The following is a 12,173-nucleotide window of genomic DNA, read 5'->3' as shown; positions in this document are numbered from 1 at the left end:
TATTAGCCCCATGAGTTGATTTGTGCCTTCTCAGGGAAGTATTTGGCCTCAGCTGGTGTTGGTGCATACACAGTTTTTGGAACGCCTTCAGCAAACCTGTCTGGCTTCCAGGTCCAGTTTGAGGCTCCAGCTTTCTTCATCTTCCCCAGCTGCTGAGTGTGTTTAGTGCTTTCTCTGGCAATTATCTAGAGCCTGAATTCATTTATTTTATGTTAAAAGCTTTATGGCAGCAGATATAATGAACTGATAGGAAGCATCAGTCTAAAAATACTATCCACTTTATTAGAAAGCATTTTCCACCAAGGTTTTTTCTTTCCCTACTCCATTTTCTGTAGCAAGTGACCTAGAGGCTTTGCTGGACAGGTGAGGCTTGTCTGTTTGTCACACTGGCCAATGCTGCAGCCCTTCACAAGGGACATGCTGTGCAGGAGGGGGTTAGGCTGCTGGTTTCTCCTCTGGTCAGCTGCATGCCAGCTGGGGGGACACTGGGGGCACTGGGGATATGGGTCTCATGCAGAGGGTGATGGGCGAAATGGCTGTATTTTCCCAAGGAAGGGGGAGGAAGCAACCAGTGGGAGCTGTGGAAGGATGGAAGGGAGGTGACAGCACCATGTTGCGGTTCCCAAGGACTACATCCAATTGTGGCTGAGCTGAAGGCAAGCCTGGGAGAGTGGCTCAGACCAGTAGCAACACAGGCAGCAAAGGGGAAATCTGTTTTAGCTCTGTTTTGCTTTTATTCCATTTCATTTTGGGTTTGAGAGGAGGTAGTCTGGTTAACAGAGGAGCTATTTTTGTTTTAGTATTTATTCATATGAAACCTGACACTTGAGCTTGAAAGCCTTTGTGATCTCTCTGAGGTACTTCCGTCAAGGAGACATCTCAGCAGCTTTGCTCCCTCACCATCCTGTCTCACCTGGAGACTCCCTGGCCTTACCTTCTCTGCCATGTACCTCAAGAGACAAGGAGCAGAGGAGCTGATGAGACTGAGCAGTGAGGAGCTGAGGGCGAGAGGGAGCAAAATATGTAGGAAAGAGGGAGAGAGGGAGAGCAACAGAGACAAAAATAGTTCTGCTCTGCAGAAAGAAGATACACTGTTCAGTAAATGTGTTTTACCACAATGCACAACTGTCATGCATCCTAAAAGGTGAATTAATACTACCAATAATAAATTCAAGTGACCTGAAAAGTCCAATAATAGGTGTGGGTTCACCTTCAGGTTAATATTTTAGTCATATTTATGTATTTTGACTTCCAGCTTAGGGAACACGCAGTTGGTACATGTGGTGTTTGAGTGACCCAAGCTCCTCAGCTAAATTTATAGCAATGTCTAGGATTACTGCTAAATTCAATGTCAGTTTATTTGCAAAGACATGAATGTTTAACCATAAGAAGTCAGAATAATTTCACATGAGGATATCTAACAAAGAAGCTATAGGCATAAGTGTATTCAGTGGGTGAAGCCCATGTAATCAGTACATTTTCACAAACTGTTTTGCACATAGGGAACTTTCACTGTCAAAACGCATATCTCTTATCTCAGTTAAAGCCTCAGTAACTTCCATAAACTATTCATAGAGATAGTATTATGTAACAGCACATTGCTCAAAAAATAGAAAAGGGGAAATGCAGCATGAGAGCATTTGTTAAGATATTTAGTAGAGGTTTCTTCTAGTGATGGGTCATAGCCATTATCTTGAACCACATAAAAAATCTGAGATAAATTTAAGTGAAAACAGTGTTTTGCTAAGATGCTGTTAAAGCAAGGATTCATATACAAGTGTTAGGGGAGGAAATGTAGCTGTATAAATGCGAAGGTTAGCATTTAAATCATTATTTTTAAGTATGTATTTGCAGTTTTTCCCTGCTTCCTTTACAAATCATTCTACCATGTATCAGCATTTCCCCTCGTATGCATTGATCACCTTTGTATTCCTTCTGCTATGAGTAGTGTCATCTATTACCTTGCTCTTAGTACATTTTTCTTTTTTTTAAGTAACTTTTAATGAAAGTCAGATTGGTTCCCAGAATGGGCCCCTGGTGAAAGAAAAAAAAAAAGAAAAAAAAAAAAAAGTACAGTTTAATAAATAAAAACTGCCAGTGCTCTCATGTTCAGGCTACCAGAGATTTAGCCTAATGTGATGTGCTTCACAAACAAACCATGTGACAGTTGCATCTTCTGGTTCAGTAGCAGGCCCGCTCTGAAACATAGATTATTAATATGTATCAATTGCAACATGCCATGGGCCTCCTTTGTACAATAATATGGGATCTGCCATCATCTAATAGTCCTTTGCTATCACAGTTTAAATGGGGCCACTTAATTGCTTAATTGCAAGTTATCACTGGACAGCATTTTTGGTATGGAAGTCCTCACTTTTTAATTCAGCTTCTCTCTTCATTTTTTTTTCTTGACCTTCTCTCTCTTTAGATTCTTTTTTTAAGTTAATGAAATTTCCTGTGACATTACACACAGAAAGAGAGGAAAATTATTAGGATGAAGGGTTTTATTCTCTTTTATAGACTGCAGCACTTTGATTCTGTTACACATTTTGTGACTACCCTCTACTGTCTTTCCTCTGGAGTCAAATGTCCTCTGAGGCATTTGATAATTTTAGATCGCCTGACGGGAATGTCAGTTTTAGACCCAAGGCCTGTATCTCTCCAAGCATTTTGTGTAAGGCTAAGTAAGGATATCTTTGCATAAAGGGCACAATTTGTAGCTCTTAAATCAACTAACTCAGTAAAACATCTTTTCCTTTGAATCTAATATATTCAGTGGAACAAGATTTGATTACAGGTTGGGACACGAGCCATGTTTAGTGCAGTGCAATAGAAGCAAATCTGTGGCATGAAGCAGTCAGTCCCAAGGACCCAGTACCACACTGCATGCTTCACGTAATGCTTCTAACTAGGTTTGCTCCCATGGGTGTGAGTGCCTTTTGCATTAGGGCAGCTCTGGGAGCCTATATTCACATTATTTTCATCATGCCCTCCCAGACCATGCACACCATGAGTTCAAGCACGGTAAGTGGGAATGGCCTAGAGATCTGCCTCATCAATCCCTTCTCAAGTCCAAACTGAGATGATAAAATACCAGTGCATGACAGCTGCCATATATATGAAATGGTTACAGATGCATTAAGTAACCTACAATATGCATACAACACTGGCTGACCTTAATGGTAGGAAACAACACATTGAAGAAAGCCTCAGAAAAGTCCTTTAGCTGCTTACATGTCTGACTGATGCTCAGCATGACTGAAGGATGCAGTATTGGTACCAAAACCATCTCCATTATCAGCATAATCCTAGAGTTTATTCTTTTCAGTGACCCACTATTGGTCAGGAAAAACCTTTAATGTTCCCTGCAATTTCCTTGTACTCCGCTCTTGCATTTCTGAGTTAAGTCCTGGAATGTACCCTGTTGGGACTGGACTGATACTACTAATTCAAAACTTTACTCTTACTAACTGTGCCACCTTAGCTCTATTAGAGCTTTGTAGAATCACCAAATCATGTAGTGATTCATGACAGTGTCTTCAAGATAAGTATTCTGTATTTGTCTACGGGAGCAGAACAAAGAAAATAGCACAGAAATACCAAAAAGATTATGCACATATTAATTATACTTAAACCTATAGCTTTTCCTTGATAGCTTGGTTAAGTATTGCTTGTTTCAAAGCACCCCCTTGTGTGGGTACTTGGTAAAACATTGTACAAGTCGCTTTTGGCTCTCTGATACCTATCTCTCAATCCCTTGGTCAGAATGTTTTTTGTGTCACCCACCCGTTTGTCTGCTGCAGAGATTTTTTATTTAATGGATTATGTCCAAAGACCCACTGAGGTTTCAAAATACACTATTGAACCTGATCAACCTGTTTTAATATAGATGGAAGTAGCATTCAAACTATAGATTCCCTTTGCTGTCCATTTAACACTAGGAAAATGAAATTATTTGAAAGTCTTGCATGTGTGTGAGGAAGTTCAACCATAATTAATCATTAGGAAGCTCTAAAGTAAGCCAATATACAACACCAAATTCATATGCTGTCCATAACATTTTTATAAATATTATTCACAGTTGGTATGCCAAAAAATTAAGGACTGCAGATTTGAGTCTTCCAAAGTTATAGTGGTATTGGTTACTTCATTCTGGACTGTCCACCCTGAGAACACTTTATACAAAACTAATTTTTAGAAACTTATTGCTGGAATTCAAGGTCTTCTGACAGTGTCATGAATTGAGTAGAACCTTCAAAGTCTTCAATAATTTGGGGACATAATAATAATGGATTTTTAATAATTTTGTAAAATCTTGCCTGTGTCATGTAAAAATGATTAACATTTATGTAAATAATGCTTTTGAAAGACAATGAACATCATTTCAAAGTTAACTGTATGTTTCACTTGTCTTAAATCTAGCATGTACCTCCCCTGCTAGCAGTGTTAGATTCAGCACTGTCTATTGGAGGCAATGTTCTGCTGAGCCATCTCCTTGACAGAGATAGTACACTTTTATTGGGGAAAAAATGTTCATTCGTTTTTGCTTTTTCAGTCTTGCATGCTGAAGGCATTTTTGAAAATGTCCAAATTTTGGGAAACCCCAAATTTTTATCTTTTATTATGCTTTCTATAATAAAAAGGTAGTATATTTTCTTTGAAGAGATAATGAGGAATTCAGCATAATTTTTGGTGTCTCTGATATTAATTTGGGGTTCATTTAATTGCATCACAAGAGCTATTGGGTGACATTAAATTACAAATAGATGAGAACAGACAATACATGACAAAAAACAAGCTGAGGTATCTGCAAGTTTTTAAAATGCTCCCCAAGGCACCCTACATTGTTCATGCTCCAGAGAACCAAGGCAACAGTGCCAGAATACCACTTTGCACAATAGTTTCAGCACATAGGCATCTGAACCTACACAAGCTTTTTCATCTGTAGGATGTGTATGTATATATCCTATTAACACCCACATTCCCTGTCTCAATTCCTTGATTCTTCTAGCTTACCCGCATTAGCTGTGCCCCTCCTCTCTTTACTCCCACAGTGCCATCCCGCCCCAAACCTATCCCATACTCTTGCTGCTCCCCATGTTCCCTCACATCATGCTTTGAGCACTCCTGACAAGGCAGCAAAACAAATAGCTGATAAATTTAGGCACATCATTCATTTCATATTGTCAGAACTCCTAAGAATTAGCTCAGATATAAAGTACAGTGTTATATAAATACAAATTCAAAGGCCAAGTGTCTAATGCAGTCTAGGCACATGCATGAAGTTTAAATTTGAAAAGAATACACATTGCCTCTAGAAGGTAATGTTTTCACATTTGTGAGTGTTGGATGAAAAACAAAATTAGTAGGAGAGTCAGTTGTGCTACAAGGAGTTATCACACCAGATCTGAAGTAAAAATGAAATCATTAGTGCATGAAATACAGATTTTAAGATGTGATAAGTGCAGATCTAATGCAACTTTTACTGCAGAATTGCTGCTGCTGACTCCATAAAATACATCCCATAAACAGCTGTTAATCTGTTCACTCTTTATCTTTTAACATTCATTTGTTTAGTAATCAGTTCTCATTTGTTCTACATATGGTACATAGCTTCCCTTTTGTAGCAGCTGCATTTAATGAACATTTGGATGCACAAAAATTATTACAGAAATTATTGTTTAACTATTTTTCCTACATTATTTTTGTATCTGTCACTAATAACATTTGAATGAAAGTTAGAAATATGGTCATTAAACTTAGAGTAGGGAAGGTTTAGGCTTTGACCTCTTTCTGAACTGGTAAATTCTACTGGAATTTCCAGTGACCATTCCTCACAATCTGCTTAGCTTCTTTAAGCATTTAATTTTCTCTATTTATGCTGTCCATTCCCTTCTCTGATTCACTGATGTCAACATGTCAAATTTTATTCACTCTTCAGTTTTGCTCTTGTAGTGGGTTTACGTGGCAAGGTTTTGGTAGCAGGGGTCCATAGGGGTGGTTTCTGTGAGAAAGATCTAGAAGCTGCCCCGTGTTTGGGAAGGGCCCCATTGTTTTCAGAGCTGAGCCAATAAGCGATGTTGTTTTGCACCTCTGTGAGAGCATATTTAAGACAGGGAAAAAAAATGCTGTGCCATACAGCAGCTGGGAGAGTGAAGGGAGTGAGGAACAGCACCAAGGTCAGTGTAGAAGGAGGGGGAGAGGTGCTCCAGGCGCTGGAGCAGAAGTCCCCTGTGGCCTGTGGTGAGGACCATGGTGAAGCAGGATGTCCCCCTGCAGCCCGTGGAGGAGACCACGGTGGAGCAGGTGGCCCTGCACCGATGGAGGCTGCCGCCTGTGGAAGACCCCTGCCGGAGCAGATTCCGGGCCGGACCTGTAGCCCGTGGAGAGGAGCCCACCCAGGAGCAGGTGACCTGGCAGGAGCTGCTGCCCGTAGGGGAGCCAGGTTGGAGCAGTTTTCTCCTGAGGGATGGACCCTGTGGTACGGACCCATATCTGGAGCAGTTCTGGAAGAGCTGCTGCCTGTGGGAAGCCCACGCCGGATCAGTTCATCAAGGACTGCATCCCGTGGGTGGGACCCCACAGCACAGGGGACGAGACTGACCGAGAAGGAGCAGCAGAGAAGAAGCGCTGTAGACTGACCATAACCCCCATTCCCCCGTTTCCCCTGCGCCGCTCGGGGGGAGGAGGTGGAAGAGGGTGGATGGGGGGAAGGTGCTTTTGGTTTCTTTCCTTTGTTTCTCACTTCTCTTGCTTGTTAGTAATGAGCAATAAATCTTACTATCTATCTTCTTATGCTGAGTCTGTTTTGCCCGTTACAATAATTATTGCGTGATTTTCTCGTCCTTATCTCAACCCTTGAGCCCTTTTCACATATTTTCTCCCCATTCCTCTTTGGGGAGGGGGAGTGAGAGAGCGGCTGTGGTGGAGCTCGGCTGCCCACTCGAGCGGAACCACGACAGCTCTATATCATATTACAGACCTTTAGGTAAAACAGTGAGAAAGTAACTTAAAAACCTGGTAGAGTGAGTGTGTTTAGAGATTTTAGAAAATGACAGCTTAAAATATTTGAAGTTTCATTGGGTGTTCAGGTTAAATGTGGGCATCAGTGGTCATTAAAGCTGAGTTGCATGAAGACAATTCCCTCCTGGACTACTTGTGTTCAAGTTAATTCATTTTTTTCCAAAACTCTGATTTTTAACAAGACCATTTTATCATAGTAAGTGTTCTGTATTATTTATTCATACTACAATTGTGTCCAGCATCCTGGATTGAATGAAATATCTGAACTTTGAACTGTGCTTTTCTTGGTAGGAAACTATAGGTGAAAATACAGTTATGTACTAAAACTCTGCTAGTGTTAGGGCATGATAACTAATAGCACAAATGCCCTTGGTTTGACAGTCCTGTGCCCTTGGTCAGTGTTTACTGGTGGCCTCGACATGCATCTGTTGTGAGGAGTCTGTGAGTCTGTCAGGTACAACAGTGGGCAGAGGAGAAGGGCTCTTCATCAAAACTTGACTGCTTGAAATGGATGTTGTTCTGAAAACAGGAAATTCCCTGTCAGTTCCACCCTATTCCGCCACGATACAATGCCAGGTGGGTTCTGGAAATGATTAAAGAAAGAAGCAAGTGATTGCCTAAATGTGTCAAGCATTTTACAGATTTGCACAGTGTAAATATTTTGGACATATTGTTTTCAGATGGTCAATTAATCAAAATAGCTGCAAGGTAGTTTGATCTGTGTCACCTGGCACATAAATAGATAGATGAGTTAAATTGGCATTGTGTGTGCAAATACTTGCTTGGGAGAATATGCTGTACAAATGACAGCATATTTTAGAATGAATTTCAGGTATTTCTGCAAGGTATTTTCTTTGAAAAAGGCTTAGCTGTGAAATAAATGTTCTTGATTCGAAATTTAACCCTACTAACAGTTTACCACCTTCTTTTTGTGTGTGTTTCTTTTTCTCTTCCAGTGCCACCTTGGGCCTTAATAGCCATAGCCATAGTTGCAGTCCTATTAATCCTTACCTGCTGCTTTTGTCTCTGTAAGAAATGCTTGTTCAAAAAGAAGAACAAGAAGAAGGGAAAGGAGAAGGGAGGGAAGAATGCTATTAACATGAAAGATGTTAAAGATTTAGGGAAAACCATGAAAGACCAGGTAAAGTACCTCTCCTTTTCTTCAGTTCTTGAGTTGTATTTGAAGAATGTGTCTACAAAAATGTTTTGTTTATTGCCTCAATGGTGGCTTTGTGGAGAGGGGACTGATCATCATCATCTTCTCAGTAGTATCACAAACAAATGGATATGGGTATGGCATCACTGATAAAGCAGTCAACCAGTTTCTCTTCTCTGCTAAAAAAATGAGCAGGCTTGTAGTGACTCATCTGGAAGGGGCATTTTTATTGACAGTATCTTGGCTGTCCCAAAAATGCAGTAAATGTGTGCAATTTTCAACTGTCCTTTTTCAGGGCTTTGACCAAGACCAAGTACAACATTTGTATATCTTTCTAGCACTGGTTCTGAGCATCAATGATAAACAAACAGATCTGTACTCTAAATCTCTTTTTACACAAAAGCATAAGTTCAACTGAGAAACAAACAACGATATAGAGGAGAAAATGAGAAGCACAGAAACAAGGAAAAACAATCAAAAAGAAAGAGCATGGGTCATTCAGCACAGTGATGCTGGGAGAATTTATTTTGTGTTAGAGAGGATGAGATTAAAGATAGCAGAACGTACTTGTAGCTGTAAGTCAATGGAGTAACTTGGAGGAAAAGATTAGTATAATGTCCTTTGAGTAGTATCATTTTCATGAGGGCAAGAAAACTTGTCATTTAGATCTGTTTCATGCAAGAGAAGCAGAAGGTTACACGACCTAATCCTCAGTGTCACAGACTTAATTAATATGTTCCTGAAAGAAAAAATATACATATGTATATATATATATATATATATATATTGCCAGTGTTTTAGTATTGTCCTTCCTGATGATTCTGCTGCTAAGAATTCATAAGGAAAACTGTTAAGAATAAACAGAAGAATGGGGAAATAAAAGTGAAGAATTCATGTGTCCTTAATGTAATGCCATATTTCCTAAGCTAAGACAAAGGGCTGCATTTAAAAAAAATAATAATAAAGTTCTGAGGATAGTTAGAGAACTGCTTTGCAAAAACTCTTCAGTAGGAGACTATTGTAAAGACATTACATGTGTCTGTGCTTCCAAACCAAGCCAGAGCAAACCAGAAATGCTTATCCAGCCAAAGAAAGAAGATAAAAGCAAGGTAAGGAATGAGTAGTTCCTTCAATAAGCTGGACACAATATAGGGTTTGAAGAAAGCTGGACTGAAAGCAAGTTGCTTAGTACAATAATCAACCTGGGAACCCTGGGAACCTGGGGACTAGTGTAATTAGATCAAGAACAAGGTCCAAGAAGAAAACCCTAGAGTACAGTAGCAAGGTGAACAGAGCAGACCAGAACCAGTGGTGGGATCCCACTATACAGTGATGGAGCAGCAATGGATACAGCTCATCACCCAGTCTTCAAGAGTCTTGGAACAGGTTAGCACGATTCTCCAAGTATGTGAGATATGATAGGAGGAAAGCAAGAAAGATAGGTGCAGAGACCTTACAAGTTTGATGGCCAACTGCAGCTGGATCACCTAAGTGGAGTGTGAAATGAGCTCAGGTAAGGGGAGGAAAACAATGAATACACTTCAAAGGTGCAGAGCTATCAGAGCTATATCAAGTTTCCAACATCACGCAAGAGGGCAGTTTTTGTTATTGTTGCTAAGTGGACAGTATGAAAAGAAAAATACTAAAAATTCAGTTGTTTCTTACCTGTTCATACTACTTAATTGCAATAGTCACTACTGAAATGTTAATGTATTAGACAGTAGTTAAATTTTCTAGGTTATACACTACACCAAACTTTGGCAAAATTCATTACTTTCAAGCTGTATGTACCAACATTTTGTAGTGGCCATTGTACGCACTGTCAACATCTGAGTGGCAAAGGAAAGAGTGAGGCTTACACTACAGCTAATAAAGGTCATACCAGTTGTAGGTTCCAGGTGTAGTCATGTGTCTACAGCCAGTAGGAAATACAAAACAGATTTCCCTACAGCCATACCAGATTGTCTTACCACAACTCACAGACTCCTACACAGGCAAAGAGCACAAGTGGCAGAGTCCCTTGCATCCACACTGCAAGTGGACCACTTCAGACAGCACCCAGGTACACAGTTTCAACCTTGGTTCCACCAGGAGGAAAGATGTTATTCATATATCACACAGGTGTATTGAAGTGCAAAACTCCCAAGTGTAGACACAAGGCAAATCCATACTTGGAAACAACCTTGTTCGAACACAAAATCACTAATGAAGATGCACCTGTTCCAAGTTCAGGAATATTAGTGAGGTTGAGCTCAGAAGACAACAGAAATTTTGGGTTCTCCTTTGAAAAAGATTTTTGTATTTTACTGATTTTGTTTTCTCTGTATGACAAATGTGAAACCTCTTTTCTTTAATCACCTTGGTTTAGGATTCAAGAATTCCCTTTATTTGATTTATAGATATTGTTCTGGTTCTTGTTATTAAGTAATTGTGAGATATTTCCCCACAGCCACACATGGAAAATCGTATCGTCAGTTGCTGGGTCACCCTGGGCTACTGTTAGCCAACTTCTTCCCATTGAAGCAAGCATAATTTGGAAGAACTCTTTGATTATGTTTGTGGAAAAAATCGTTGTGATGTTTGTTGTGTTCTACAAATGTTACTAATGATACAAACTTAACACTTTGTTGTAGGATAAATAATGTACAATTTGTTGATTGATATTTATGTGGAGTTTTTTTTTTTCATATTATTTAAGGCCACTGTTGCACCTACAGTATATTATTCAGTGTTTTTAATTATATTCGTTAGGACCTGGATAAATGACCACGGGTTCTTGGAAAATAAATATTTTAAATGCAAAATTGCATTATGCAATTAATATGGAGTTTATTTTTCATGGGAAAAAAATGATAAAAAACTGAATCATGGTTTCTTATCTTTCTTACAGGCAATCTTAAATGTGCAATATTTCAGTAAAGAGAAATGAACCACTTTAGAGGTTCTGCTATAAAATATAAAGGGTTAAAAAAAAAAAAAAAAAAACTTTTAGCTTTCTTTATAAAGGGCAATGTACAGTACCAAAGATCTGAAATGTTGTCAAAAACCAAAAAGCTTAGTTGTCATCGTTAGGCCTGAACGTGCAAGTGCTAATTACCTGCTGCCTTCAGCTGAGAGTACATAATAGCAGTTGATAGGCACTTGGCATCTTGCAAGATCCTAGTTCCCTAGGCACACAGAACTTGAAAGGGAGCAGCATTTGGCAAATTGAAAGTATCAGCCTCTGGAAGTATAATTTCCATCTTAGCCTGGTTTCATTTGTCAAAGAGAACTTCTCCCTTATTTGTGCCCACGCTGACCTGCACACCCTTATAGAGCCATATAGCTTGACATAAGTAAAGATACTGCAAATTTGGTTGCAGTAAAGTTGGAGAAGAGATAAAATAAAGATTAGGTTTTCAATCTTTAAATAAAATTCTACTGCAGGAAGTGGTTACTTATTCAAGTAGAGCACACAGCTCCATCAAGGGCTAGGGGGAGGGTATGATTCCTTCTGGAGAGGCAAATTATTATAAGAATGTATACTACTGTGAAAAGGTCATTTCTCCGTGGTTTTTAGTAATGTTTGTATGTGGATGTTTTAATTTTTATTTCTTCCTTCTATGTCCTCCTTGTCTATGTTGTGTCTCATGACTGTTCTGGATTGTCACTTGCGGTAGGTTTATTTCACTATTTGGACGCACCTAGTCTAAAGCTCTGATACATATAGTCTTCTGACAGCTCTGGCTCCTCAGCTGAGATTTATATGTAGTAGCTTTGGTACACACATCAAGAAGCTGAACCAAACTGATTGGGTATTTTCTCGGTGGGGGGGAGGCTAGCAGAGGTATAGAGAAAAGAGGTTGTCATTTTTTCTTTAGTTAAAATATTAAATCAAACTGTACTAGAAAGCTCAAGTTTAAAATTGATGGGCACCTAAAAATAACTTGCTAGAGTTACTTCCTTCTTGTATAAATGTCACCATATCAAAAGTAGACAAAAGCAGTATATATTT

At 39.3% G+C, this 12,173-nt stretch overlaps 1 protein-coding gene across 6 annotated transcripts in view; it reads left to right on the top strand.

The window, feature by feature from the left end:
* Window positions 1-12,173, top strand: part of SYT1 (synaptotagmin 1) — a 357,603-nt gene that overhangs the window by 254,526 nt on the left and 90,904 nt on the right. For all 6 annotated transcript variants that reach the window (XM_068669113.1, XM_068669116.1, XM_068669110.1 and 3 more), the window contains one exon: window positions 7,980-8,164. In XM_068669113.1, coding sequence (XP_068525214.1) covers window positions 7,980-8,164 — 185 coding nt within the window. The remainder of the gene's footprint in view (window positions 1-7,979; window positions 8,165-12,173) is intronic.

Source organism: Anas acuta, chromosome 1 (assembly GCF_963932015.1).
Source record: "Anas acuta chromosome 1, bAnaAcu1.1, whole genome shotgun sequence".
Classification (NCBI taxonomy): domain Eukaryota; kingdom Metazoa; phylum Chordata; class Aves; order Anseriformes; family Anatidae; genus Anas; species Anas acuta.
The sequence above is the reverse complement of the archived record's forward strand: the minus strand, read 5'-3'. Positions and strand labels throughout refer to the sequence as shown.